The sequence below is a fragment of the Balaenoptera ricei genome, chromosome 2 (genome assembly GCF_028023285.1).
Source record: "Balaenoptera ricei isolate mBalRic1 chromosome 2, mBalRic1.hap2, whole genome shotgun sequence".
NCBI lineage: Eukaryota > Metazoa > Chordata > Mammalia > Artiodactyla > Balaenopteridae > Balaenoptera > Balaenoptera ricei.
In genome coordinates, this window is record NC_082640.1 from 135,190,205 (window position 1) to 135,204,237 (window position 14,033).

The 14,033-nt window shown below is 34.3% G+C and overlaps 1 protein-coding gene across 1 annotated transcript in view; it reads right to left on the reverse strand.

The window, feature by feature from the left end:
* MDGA2 (MAM domain containing glycosylphosphatidylinositol anchor 2) overlaps positions 1 to 14,033 on the reverse strand; it is an 822,473-nt gene that overhangs the window by 41,702 nt on the left and 766,738 nt on the right. Inside the window, exons 11-12 of the mRNA XM_059915690.1 lie at positions 4,006 to 4,183; positions 187 to 207 (exon numbers count right to left, since the gene is read on the reverse strand). Coding sequence (XP_059771673.1) covers positions 187 to 207; positions 4,006 to 4,183 — 199 coding nt within the window. The remainder of the gene's footprint in view (positions 1 to 186; positions 208 to 4,005; positions 4,184 to 14,033) is intronic.

Below are 14,033 nucleotides of genomic sequence, written 5' to 3' on the forward strand. Positions count from 1 at the left end.
TATTTGTCTTTACACCCATATCCTTTGAAATTTAAAATTTACAATTATGTCAGTTTTACTGTTTCTAAGCCATTCTATTTTAAACCAAATATGAACAGTTGCTAAATAATCTTTGTATGTTTATGCATTTTCTATTTTTCTTAATTGTCAAATACAGTGCCATTTTTAAAGTGAAAATATACTTACTCAAATGAGGATTAACAGGAGCTACAAGAAAAGCAAAAAATAATGTTAGCATGGCTTGAATGTCTTTTATAAATCAAAGTCTAATCAGTGTCTCATAGTGCCTAACCAAAACTTAATGATCTTGCCCACTGTGGCCATGGAGAATTATATCTGTAATCCATTTTGTTCTAGAGGATTGAATAGAATCTACTTTGGAGCTCAGCAGTAACAGCCTCAAAGTACCCAAAAGATCAATGCTAAATAGCTGTGGGATTTGTTCATTTTTCCAAGGAATGGAGTTGCTGATCTTTTATATCTTAACCAGTGCTAAACAAAACCGAGAAATCAAAACTGAGGCTGACAACCTATAATCTAGATGTTTTAACAATGAATGCAATTATCCAACAGAGATTACACTTTAGTTTTTTTTTTGCTGTTATCTACTTCTGGTGAAACTAAAGCAATCTTCATATCATGTCATTATGTGTGTCCCAAAACAAATAGCTACTTTGAAGCTGCTTTAATTACATTCACATACACACACACACACACACAGTCTTCAAATGCTAAGCAATGCATATGTATTTTCGTGTACCAGAATAAATATTTATCTCAAAAAACTAATTGTGTTTGCAATACAATGCCAAGTGACTTCTACCTGAAGAGGAATGAATACTTTAAATATTACTGAAACAGCATCAAAGATATGTCTAACCTAAGAGACAAAATGGTAGCTGTATATATCAATTAGGCATTTATCACTCTGAGAGAAAATTCCATTCTGGATAAAAGAAAGCATTATTGCAGTCTCCCAAAATTACAATGGACAGTTAATCTAATCTCCAGAAGGTTGTCTACTTTGTTGTAAATTCCTAGTATTTGCCATTAACCACTTTTGTTAAACTTGGACATACTAGTAAAGTATGATAGTCAAAAATACACACACATGCATGAAGTAAGTTCATATATAATTGTTAAATTTAGTACACTGAGATCAATTTTAACAAAGTGATTAGTTTCTCAATAAATTACTTTTTACTATCTCTACATTGAGAAGACAGACTATTCCCATTATTTTAATTGTTCTAATTGTTCATTCCCCATTGTCAATTATGAAATGAATAACACAGAGAAGGGACTATACATTTATTAGTTCCACTGAAGGGGAGAAAAAATAATTCCCTTTCTTGCAAGGTATTGGTATATTTTAATTTGAAAATTAATTGTTAAAAATTAAAATTATTTCATAATTAGAATAATATGAAGTTACAATTTTTATATATTGTCTTTGAAAGAAGTAAGCATCTTTAAATTATAACTTAGTTCTAAGAAATGTCACAGCTACATGTAACCTCTGACCAGACTGAATTTTGAGACTTCTCCTACAATATTTTAGTCACCAAATTCACTATATATATCACAATTAACCTTGTGAAAATTTGCAATTCTAAATTTGAAATATTGCAGTGAGTCTATTTTTCTTTTTTCCAACTAGCATGTCAAATTTCTTATAGATGCCTATATACATTATATGCTTATATACACTAAAGTATACTTTACCCAAGTCCATAGTATATAGAAGTAATTTTTAATTAAAATGTTTAAGATTTTAATAAGCATGCCTAAGATATAAAGATAATTAAAGAAAGTTGGAACTAAACATAATATCTATTTTCCAGATTTATTTTTCATTTTATTTGTTACCTCAGAGTTTTCAATAAGAGCTACTGAGTTTATGAAGATTTTTTTCTATATCTCTGTAAGACAAGTTCTAATAATTTCTAAACTTAGCAAATAAGTAAAGATTTCTGTCATGGAGGAGTGAGCCCTAGTTTTAGTCAGAGTTAGTCATTTCATAGTTGTTTAACTATACAGGACACAAACTTTCTGGGTCTTAATATCTTCATCTTTTAAAGGAATGGATAGTAATGCATGGTTTCCAATGCCCCTCCATATTACATAGTTTACAGTTTTACAACTTAGGGGCAGGGAGCATAAATACTAGTTAGGAGGAGATAATTCATATTTTATAAAAACATATGACACTAAAAATTTAGAAAAATATACTGGGATGTTATCTAGTTGTTTGCTCAACGGAATCATGAAGGTGATTGCAGAATAACAATTGCTCTTCTGCAATAATATTTATATCACTAACAAGAAAATGTACATTTTTAAAAGAATCATATTCAAGAAAATATACACAGTGATTCTAATGCTTTTACATTCCTTGATCTTGTATGAATATTCCACTATACATTATATATTTCAATTTTTTAATGAAAATTGAATATATAATGCCCAATGTGTACTCTGACTGATGAGAGTGAAGAAAAGTGACTTCACAACTCTAATGAGTTTTTAATAATTTCACTTTATTTTTTTACTTCTGACAGTATTCACTGTTTCCCTCTTAAGTAGGAAAAAATACTTAATGCTAAACAGAATGGAGAACTTCAGCTGCAAAAAACCTCATTCTATTATCTTTTTTTAACTCAAACCTTAACAATCAATAATAAAAAGAATAATATTCCACTGAAGTAATGAAACACATATGAAATATTTTGCCAGTGACTTATTCAACCTTGAAAAATACATTGATGATTTTAGAGCTAGTCTTTGAATATTATAAATTTAAACCGAAAAGATGTACATAAATCTCAACTGATAAAATATTAATCTGTCAGGTATATGTTAAAAATAATATCATATCTAATCACCATTATTTCTATTTGAACTATTAGAAAGTTTTTTACCAACTTTTTTTCACAGGTTTATACTATTTTCTACTTTTAAGTAGGACATTTAAATAGTAAAGAAATATTAAATGCATATTGTTTATAAATGCAAACTATAACTAACATATACACATTAATATTAGTGATCTAAAAGAAAAAAATGACCAAAAAAAATCAACTAAGATGTCATTCAATAGGTGAATGGATAAACAAACTGTGGTACATCTACACAACGGGATATTATTCAACAATAGAAAGAAATGAGCTACCTAGCCACAAAAAGATATGGAAAAGCTTTAAATGTGTATTGCTAAGTACAATAAACCAGTTTGGAAAGGTTATATGTTGTATGATTCCAAATACACAGTGTTCTGGAAAAGGCAAAACTATAGATATAAGATCTGTGGTTGTCAGGGTTGGAGGAGGGATGGAAGGATAAATAGGTGGAGCACAGAGGAATTTTAGAGCAGTGAAAATATTCTGTATGATACTGTAAGGGTGGATAAATAACATTACACAGTTGTCAAAATCCATATAACTGTACAACACAAATAATGACCCCCCAGTGTAAACTACTGACTTTAATAATGTATCAATATTTGTTAATCAGTTGTAAGAAATGTGCCACATTAATGTAGGATGTTAATAATAGGAGAAACTGTGACAGGGGGAGAAGGCATATATGGGAACACCCTGCACTTCCTACTCAATTTTCTGTAAACTTAAAACTGCTCTAAAAAATGAAAAAAAACTTAAAATGCAATCACATTTCCTAATTTCTTAATGATATTAATTTTAAAATCATCAAGAATTTGAAAAAAAAAGTATACATACTGCTTCATAACTATGGGATAGAAAACAAAAAGACACTGTGACATTATCACCTAGGTTCAATGTTAATTAAGCATTTTTCTATATCTCTACTTATAACCAAATATTACAATTTATGATGATTAAGTATTGTGGGATTTTTTTTCACTTGGTTAATGACCCAGAAAGTCAATATGCTAAGTTTTATTTTGTGTCTAAATTTGGTAGATAGTTACAACCTTCTAGAGAGTTTAGCATGCAAATAAATACTTTTAAATGAAAAGCTACTTACCACTATATTTGATGACACGAATTGTTGAATCTCCTTCTCCAAATTTGGTGAGAGGAGTCAGTCGGACTTCATAAGCCTCTGGTTTAATTAGCTCAGTCAAGTTATATGTAATTAATTCTCCCTTTTGAATATTCCCATTTATTTTAATCTCCTGTTCCCACCATCGCTGCTGTCCAGCCTGAAATTAAAAGAATTTTATAATAATGTTCCTGGTATTTTTAACTGTGTGTTGGTCATGTGGCTAAAAATACTACTGCTGGGGATTCTTTGGGGCCTAGGACAAAGTTATATTCCGTTAGAGATGTACCTTTGTTTCTGATATGCTCCTAGGGGCATCAATAGTATGATTCACTTTTACTTTGAATATGAAGCCCTTTGGTGTCACAGATTAAAGTGGAGATGATCCCTTGCTTTGGGCAGGCCTTGGGTTTTCAATCCTGTCTGCCTCACCACTGCCAAACTATAAGAAAGTTCAAGTTTGTCTGGATTGGTTAATAGCTGAGGACAAAAGCAATTTGGGTGGGAAATCCCATTTATTACTTTGATTTTCCATTGTCCCTTAGATTTTTACCTAAGGGATGTGTGTGTGTGCGTGTGTGTGCCTGCACCATATATATATACACACACACACACACACACACACACACTCTATATATGTTAATGTGTATATATATACATATTCATATATTTATATATTTGCTTGTTTTCTGAGGGTGGGTTAATCCTAATTATATAGCCTAGCCTGCTATATTTCTGGAAATGAAAATCTCAAGTATGTGCTATTAGCACAGCATTAGACAAATGACAAACAAAATAATGAAATGGAACAGAAAGCCCATATATAGATTTGTGGGGTTGTTCAATAGAAGACATGAAAATATATACTACTCAATTGGTTATGTATATAAAAAAATACATAAATGTAATCCCTATTGCATATCTTATAACGAAAAGAAAAAAGAAAAGGCAGTCTCAGGAGGATCACATACTTAAATTTTTTTTTTTTTTCAAATACTTAAATTTAAAAGGCAAATGTTAAATCATTTAGAAAAAACACAGAAGAATGTCATTATGACCTCAGGTAAGGTGTTACTTTCTTAAACAGAATAGAAAAGCACAATTAGTAAAGGAAAAGATTGATAAATTAGCCAATCTTAAATTTGAAATTAATATTAAATTTAAAATTTTAGCATAAAAATTTCTTCTCAACAGTGCTCCTCATTAAACAGGTGAAATAAAGGCCGAGGCTTGAAAAAAGATATTTAGAACAAATACAGTTAATCAGAATATACTAAAAACTCCTATAATAAGAAAAATAATTCAATAGCAAAATGAGCCTAATAGGAACAGGTATTTCATAAATGAAAAAGCCCAAATAACTAGAGAAAAGTCTCAGCCTCACGGTGAATCAAGGAAGTGAAAATTAAAGCCACAATGTTATTTCCCAGATAAAAGCTTATAAAGATAACCGCATTAAGGTTTGTTGCAAATATAAAACAATGAGAATCTTTATACCTGTCAAGAACCTGCAGCAGCAGAGGGTGGATGGGTAAGATTTTAGTCTACTTCCAAGCTAACAAGTTAGCCTGCAACAGTTCATGGGCACAAGCAGAAGAATCCAGACTACTGAGTCAGAGAAAAGGATTCATGACACAGCAGACGGTACAAGCTTTACTTTCAAACTGGTTCCCTTTGCCTCCCAATTCCCACAGGGTGATGCAGAAGTGCCCAATTGGATTTTGCACATGCCTTCTGTTTGTATCACATCTGTAGGACCCTGAGCTTAAGAGACCTTAGTGTTTTATAACTGACAGTACCCAAGCCTGTCTAACCATTGCCCAAGAGGGAGACATTATATTTATTATACTAGATATTAAATGGGCTTTACCTCTGTTCCAGGGGAGGTCTCTATATTCTAAGGATGTTTGCTATGCAAATAACCTTGAAAAGATAGGCTGGAATAAAAAGACAGTGCCTCTGCACATATGTTATGCAAAAAAGCAAGAGACCTACAGAAAACTGTCTTCTAAAAATATAGTCTTTATGAGTATGTAAATTGGTGTAAGTATGGAGAGCATTTGGCAATAAAAACAATATTACAATGAGAACAGATAAACTCGTGTACACAGGAAACAGGAATATTCATGGCATAGAAAACACAGAGAATGATCTAAACATCAGTAAGAGATAGAATTATCAAATTGTATACTCTTCATAAAATATAATTTAAAATATAGCATGAAAAATGAACCTAAGCCATAATACATCACCATGGATGGATTTCACAAAATATTGAGCTAAAATTAATTTTAAAGCAGACATATTATAAAATTTAAGTTCAAAATATGCATTTTGATAAGGGATGCATAGATATGTATTAAAGTATACAGAAATGCAGAAAATAGTAAATGCTATGTTTAACATACTGGTCACGTGGATTAGAAGAGCGTCAAGAGGAGAAGATGCAATTGTGAGGAGATAACAAAGGACTTAACTCTGGTGATTTTTAGTTTTTGGTAGCAGGTATATAAAAATACTTATATTATTTTTGGCTATGCCTGAAATATTTCTCTTTGTTTTTCAAAGAGAGAACTGAAGAATAAGAGACAGGCAACCGTGAGTTTTCTTAAAACGCTTTCTCCCTTGAATGTTAAGATTGCACTCTTGGGCTTCCCTGGTGGTGCAGTGGTTGAGAGTCTGCCTGCTAGTGCAGGGGACGCGGGTTCGAGCCCTGGTCTGGGAGGATCCCACATGCCGCGGAGCAACTGGGCCCGTGAGCCACAACTACTGAGCCTGCGCGTCTGGAGCCTGTGCTCCGCAACAAGAGAGGCCACGATAGTGAGAGGCCCGCGCATCGCGATGAAGAGTGGCTCCCGCTTGCCGCAACTAGAGAAAGCCCTCGCACAGAAACGAAGACCCAACATAGCAATCAGTCAATTAATCAATCAATCAATAAATCTTTAAAAAAAAAAAAAAGATTGCGCTCTTGTATTGATTGCTTCCTCCATCTACATCTGTGACAACTCACCTGCTTGCCGGGCTGCTTTTCCTTTTCCTGAGTTCTAAATGTTGATAGTCTCTGGAGTTTTATATTTGGTGTTTTTAATACACTGTGTTAGTGGTTCTCACTTTTAGGCAAGCATGAAAGTCACAGGACAATCTTGTTAAAAACCAAAATTCCAAGTCTTAACCACCAGTATTTCTGCTTCAATGAAGTCTACAGATATAATTTTTCAGTGAGCTTAGAAATACATTTTTTTTTTTAAAACATCTCCTCCTTTACAGGGTAATTTGGAAGCAGGTGCCCCAGAGTCTGTATTTGTTGAGGCACAGCTCAGCCTTGCTAGTTCCACAGCATTAATGCTAGTGGTTTCTTCTCCACCTCTACGCTGATTACTCCTGCCACATCTATTAATCCTTACGATGTGCCACTCAGGCACCATGTTAACTGTATTATACCTACTATATTTAATCTACCACAACCCTTAGTAGGTAGGAACTAATACTAGCCCTATTATACAAACTGAGGAAACTGAGGAAGAAGCAAGTTACTGTAACTCTCCTAAGGTTGTCTAGAGAGTAGCAGCTGCAAAATTTGGTTACACCCAGAATGAGTCTATCTGGCATCATTTCTTCCTTTGCTTCCCCAGAATTAATTGCTCCCTTAATTGTTTTAACCAGTGTCTCTATATATTTAGTTATAATACACTTAAAAGTACTTTTTTGGCACATAGATTATAAATCAGGAACAATTTCTTATTAATTTTTTTACCTATAGTGTCTGGTCATTAACTAGGTAAAGATGTGACAAGATTAAATTCCAGCACACAGTGTATATTTAACTGACCCAATGAGTGCAGCAGAAAATCTAACTTAGTGATAACTGCATACAGTCACTGAATTTACAAACACTAGTAAAAATGGACCTAAAACCTAATTTGACAGAAAGTACTTTACTCATGCATAGCTGATACTAGACACTACAAAGTTTCTATCAGTTTTGGAGACTAAACATTCTATAAAATAATATAATCCAAATGTCAATTCTTTCAATGTCTTTAGATTTTTAAATTATTATATATGAACTAAAGGCAAACTACTGTTATTTCAGAAGATAAAAACCCACAAGAATATATACATAATAATTTGACATTATACTATTATCTAAAGACATACAAGTTTAATCAAGGTATACTTTTCTGGATGTTAAATATAAGTTTAATACCACTCAGTATTTATAGTACATCCCAAGGAGAGACTGGTATTCTGTCGTTAAAATGAGATGCTTTACTCAAGTAATTTTAGTTGGCATGTACATTGATCTTGTTACTTATTACAAACTCTGGAGTAGATAACTTCATATGTGTATTAAAAAAGCAATAACTTTGATTCTAAATATTTAACTTAAAGCTATAATGAAAGTATATACTTCAGTAGTTGAGGAATAAGCAATTAAGCACTTCATATTGTATCTCAGTGAGCTGTGCAAAATGTAAAAATGGAAAACTAAATGCAATGTTTGCACATACACAAAAGAAAATACAATATTAGTCCACTGTTTGGAGGTAATACCACAAAACCCTCAGAGAAAGTGGACCTAAAACATAACTACAGATGACAGTTCCAGAACATACCTGGTAAGCATGTTGATATGAAAAAGTATTTATCATTTCTATTTGTAAAAAATTTTCATGTAACTTTTTCTGTTCCTAGGAGATATGTTGCTTTCATATAATTTAGAAGACTATTTTCACTATTTGAAGAAGAAATGAGCCATAATTTTTCTGAATGCTAAGATCTGTAACTTGAAACACACAATATCTGGAAATCCTGACTTCTAGAGAGTGAGGCTCAGAACAGTTTTACAGCATGACATGGAGGAGTATTAGAAAGCTATATTCAATAGCAATTGGAGAAAGCATGGATTTTATAAGCACCAATGTGCTTCTCTTAAAAATCGGATATTCTTTATTCTTCTAAAACTGAATTCTACTTACCTCATTTCTGCTGATGAAATACTAATTCTTGCCAATCCAGGTTAAACTTGATACGTTTAAGATTTGAACTTGATAAATTTAACCCAATCACTCTGTGTACTGGGCACCACCTAGGGAAGTACGTAGGTGGGGCAGGGGCAGAGGAAGCCCATTCCCCAGCTGAAGTGCTCCTGGCGGTGGTGGAGGGGATAACTGTCGCTTGGTTTATCCTGTTTCCTACTGATATTCTCTTGGATTTAGTCAACTTCATCGGGTCTCTCTTGTCCTGTACTAGCATCTTTTGCATTGCTTTTGGAACTGCCTTGGCCGATGGTCAATATTTCTACTCAATCTGCATCTTTCTCAGGCAAATCACAGGTTCTTTTGGTCTAAAAGCTCCATCTCTGCCCTTTTTTAGAGGTTTGAAGAATCCTGTTTCTCCTGTAACACAGTGAAGCAAGACTTGCCAGGCCCCAGTTCCTGAAAATTAGACTCAGCCTATGCTATTGTGATACTCAAGGGCCCCCTCAGGCAGGACCCAGAGCTTCAAGGCATGTTCTGTAGTCTTCCTGATCTACCGGTGGGGAAGTGGGCCATTTCTTTCCTACTCAAGTGGGTTGTAGGTACCTTTCTCAAGGAATTTCTAGGAATTACGCTACTGTTCTTCTTTCACTTTTACTAAAATATTCCTGATACCTGGGGACTCTGTGTATTTGCATTGGAATATCTTTCTATATTTTTATTCTGAAACTCAACACCTTTTCTCCTTTAACGACCTCCTGCCCACTTCTATGAACTCTTGTTTGATTTAAAGTCTAGGCTTTCAAGGCTGTCGTTTGTCCTTAGGTTTTATAAAATCTGTTCAAAGCTCATTTGCTATCTTTTTAATTTTGTACCTGTGTGTTTGTGGGATTGTATTCATGTTCTTGGACCATAAACCTCAGCTTCCTTTGTTGTGATTTTAAATAATGAGAAAGTAGCTGATAAAAGAGAATTACAAGGATAAAAAAATGCATTTGTTAATATTTCAAATTCCCAACTGTCCTTTGTAATCAACATTTTAACTTACATAGTATATGAATGTCAATCTGCATTTAGCTTTGAATGTCTTGATTGTCATTCCCTATAGTTTTTCTAATTTATATTCCTTATCATAATAGTTACCTGATTAAAAAACAAAACAAAAGAATACAACAACCCTCAGGTAAAGACAGCATCGAGTGGGTCCACAGCTTCAGTGAATCTCTCAGTCTTTCATGCAGTTTTGAAGTTTTCCATCCTTGCCTACCTTGGTGGGCCACTGCTGTCTGGAGGGATGAAAAGTGGATATGCAGGCAGAGTCTCTGGTAAACATCACTGGTATATAAATGAAAGACCTTGCAAATACATTTCAAGAATTTAAAAAGTGAGAACTAAACATTAGGCACATAGAACAGTCTTCAGTGACAACCAAATGAAATACGCTTGCTCAGTGATCATAGAAATGGAAGAAATACAAGAAGTAGAAGAAAATTAGAGTCTAAAACTTCCTAAATATATTGTGTGCCGTGGCTTAAAGTTAAAAATGCAGTTCCAGAATAATGAAGACAAATATTAGAACAGAACTTTGGATGAAAGGAGGTTCTTTATTACCCTAAAAAAATTAATGTTTCTGCAGTAGCTAAACATTTAGTAAAGACTAGCATTTTATATAGTCTTAAGTGTTTAGTTCATATTCTTTAATGTGACTTAACTTTACATTCCCAATGGTATTGTTTATAATATATTAGAAGAGTTACATGAGAATATTTTAAATAGTTTTATAGTTTTATAGTTAATGTTTATTGAGTGACTATTGGGTTGGCCAAAAAGTGCCTTCAGTTTTTAGTAAAAATAAAAGACACATTTTTCATTTTCACCTAGAACTTTATTGAACTATGTATTCACCCTTTTGTTCCACTACCTTCCTCCATTTTTCAGGCAACTTCATAATTCCATCTTCCTAAAACTTTTTATCTTTTTGAGCAAAGAACTGTTCCAGATGCCTTTTACAGTCTTCCAGGGAATTGAAATTTTTTCCATTAAGAGAATTTTGTAAAGACTGAAATATATGGAAATCCGAAGGTGCAATGTCTGGTGAATACAAGTGGATGAATCAGAACTTCCCAACCAAGCTGTAACAGTTTTTGCCTGGTCATCAAAGAAATGTGCGGTTTTGCGTTATCCTGATGGAAGATTATGTGTTTTCTGTTGACTAATTCTGGATACTTTTCATCAAGTGCTGCTTTCAGTTGGCCTAATTGGGCCAACTGGTTGGAATTAATCATTTGGTTTTCCAGAAGGAGCTCATAATAGAGGACTCCCTTCCAATCCCACCATATACACAGTATAACTTTCTTTGAATGAACACTGGCCTTTGGTGTGGTTGGCGGTGGTTCATTTTGCTTGCCCCACTATCTCTTCCATTCCACATTATTGTACAGTATCCACTTTTCATCACCCGTCACAATTTGTTTTAAAAATGGAACGTTTTTGTTACATTTAAGTAGAGAATTGCAGGCAGAAATACAGTCAAGAAGGTTTTTTTTGCTTAACTTATGTGGGACCCAAACATCAAAGCAATTAATGTAACCAAGCTGGTGTGAAATGGAGCAGGACCCTATGGTCCTTCCCCACCAGGTCCTCTGCCTGCCTTTTTTTTTTTTTTAACATCTTTATTGGAGTATAATTGCTTTACAATGATGTGTTAGTTTCTGCTTTATAACAAAGTGAATCAGTTATACATATACATATATCCCCATATCTCTTCCCTCTTGTGCCTCCCTCCCTCCCGCCCTCCCTATCCCACCCCTCTAGGTGGTCACAGAGCACCGAGCTGATCTCCCTGTGCTATGCGGCTGCTTCCCACTAGCTATCTATTTTACGTTTGGTAGTGTATATATGTCCATGCCACTCTCTCACTCTGTCCCAGCTTACCCTTCCTCCTCTCCCTGTCCTCAAGTCCATTCTCTAGTAGGTCTGTGTCTTTATTCCTGTCTTGCCCCTAGGTTCTTCATGACCATTTTTTTTTTATATTCCATATATATGTGTTAGCATATTTGTTTTTCTCTTTCTGACTTACTTCACTCTGTATGACAGACTCTAGGTCCATCCACCTCACTACAAATAACTCAATTTTGTTTCTTTCTATGGCTGAGTAATATTCCATTGTATATATGTGCCACATCTTCTTTATCCATTCATCTGTCAATGGACACTTCAGTTGCTTCCATGTCCTGGCTATTCTAAATAGAGCTACAATGAACATTGTGGTACATGACTCTTTTTGAATTATGGTTTTCTCAGGGTATATGCCCAGTAGTGGGATTGCTGGGTTGTATGGTAGTTCTATTTTTAGTTTTTGAAGGAACCTCCATACTGTTCTCCATAGTGGCTGTATCAATTTACATTCCCACCAACAGTGCACGAGGGTTCCCTTTTTTCCACACCCTCTCCAGCATTTACTGTTTGTAGATTTTTTGATGATGGCCATTCTGACACATGTGAGATAATATCTCATTGTAGTTTTGATTTGCATTTCTCTAATGATTAATGATGTTGAGCATTCTTTCATGTGTTTGTTGGCAATCTGTATATCTTCTTTGGAGAAATGTCTATTTAGGTCTTCTGCCCATTTTTGGATTGGGTTGTTTGTTTTTTTGATATTGAGCTGCATGGGCTGCTTGTAAATTTTGGAGATTAATCCTTTGTCAGTTGCTTCCTTTGCAAATATTTTCTCCCATTCTGAGGGTTGTATTTTCTTCTCTGCTTGCCTTTTGTCTGTGGAAAAACTTTAGCCAAGGAATAAGTTTAATCAGAGAAGTGAGAATATGCAGACAGAAAGGAAAACAAAGGAGACCAAATAATAATAGTTTAGTCATTAAGCATAGTCAAGGACCTTTAGTTCCTCCTCAAGGACTATAGATAATATTCTGAGCCCTATCCTGTGAGCTGTCCTACAGCTACTGAAACCCCCACCAGGTGGAAGAAGTTAACTACATAATGACCAGACTGTAGCCATGACATAAGCTGCCACAATTCCAAGAACTGGCCTCAAGGAAATGGGAATAAACTGACCCTGGAACTGAAGATTAACTGTAGTTAAAACAATCAAGATGATGCTGGTCAGACCACGGATGACCAATTTCAAGATGACTGTCAGAGCTGACTGTGCTGTTTCTGCGTGTAGCACCAACCCTCTGTCTATAAAAGCTCTTGCCCACTGAATGTCAGTGGGGAGAGTCAGCCTTTGGACAGGCATCCGCCCTCCCCACTGGTTGCCAGCATCCAAAATAAAACAAACTTTCCTTTCTACTACCCTGGCCTCTTTATTGGCTTTTAAACGGCGAGCAGCCGGATCCCACTTTTGGTTACAGGTGCAAATGATTTTCAACGCTTGATTTGGATATTTTGAGTATGTGGGCTATCTCTTCTATGTAGGTGCAACGTTGATTGTTCTCAATTAATGTCTTGATTTGATCGTTATCAATTTCAGGTGGTCTACCCGACCGTGGAGCATTGTCCAGAGAGAAATCTCCAGCACGAAACTTCGCAAACCATTTTTGACACGTTTGACCAGTCAAGGCACCTTCTCCATACACTGCACAAATCTTTTTTTGCGTTTCGGTTGCGTTTTTACCTTTCTTGAAATAATAAAGCATAATATGCTGAAAATGTTGCTTTTATCTTCCATCTTCAATATTAAAATGGCTACACAAAAATTCACCCATTTTTATAAGTCTTTTTTAAAATGCACTCTGATATGACAGCTGTCACAATACAGTCTAACAAAATTGTTTCAAATGAAGTTAAAGAAACTAAGAGCTACTAGAGCCATCTTTTAGAAAAAAAATTAAGGACCTTTTTGGCCAATTCAATATATACTAGGATGTTCTAAGTATTTTAGTTATTATTTAATTTAAGCACAAACAATTCAATGTGGTAGCTAAATTAACTTTAGCTTGTATTATTATATTTCCACCTATTCTATTATAATGTGTACAATTATTGTTTCCAAAGATAAAAACATCTGAT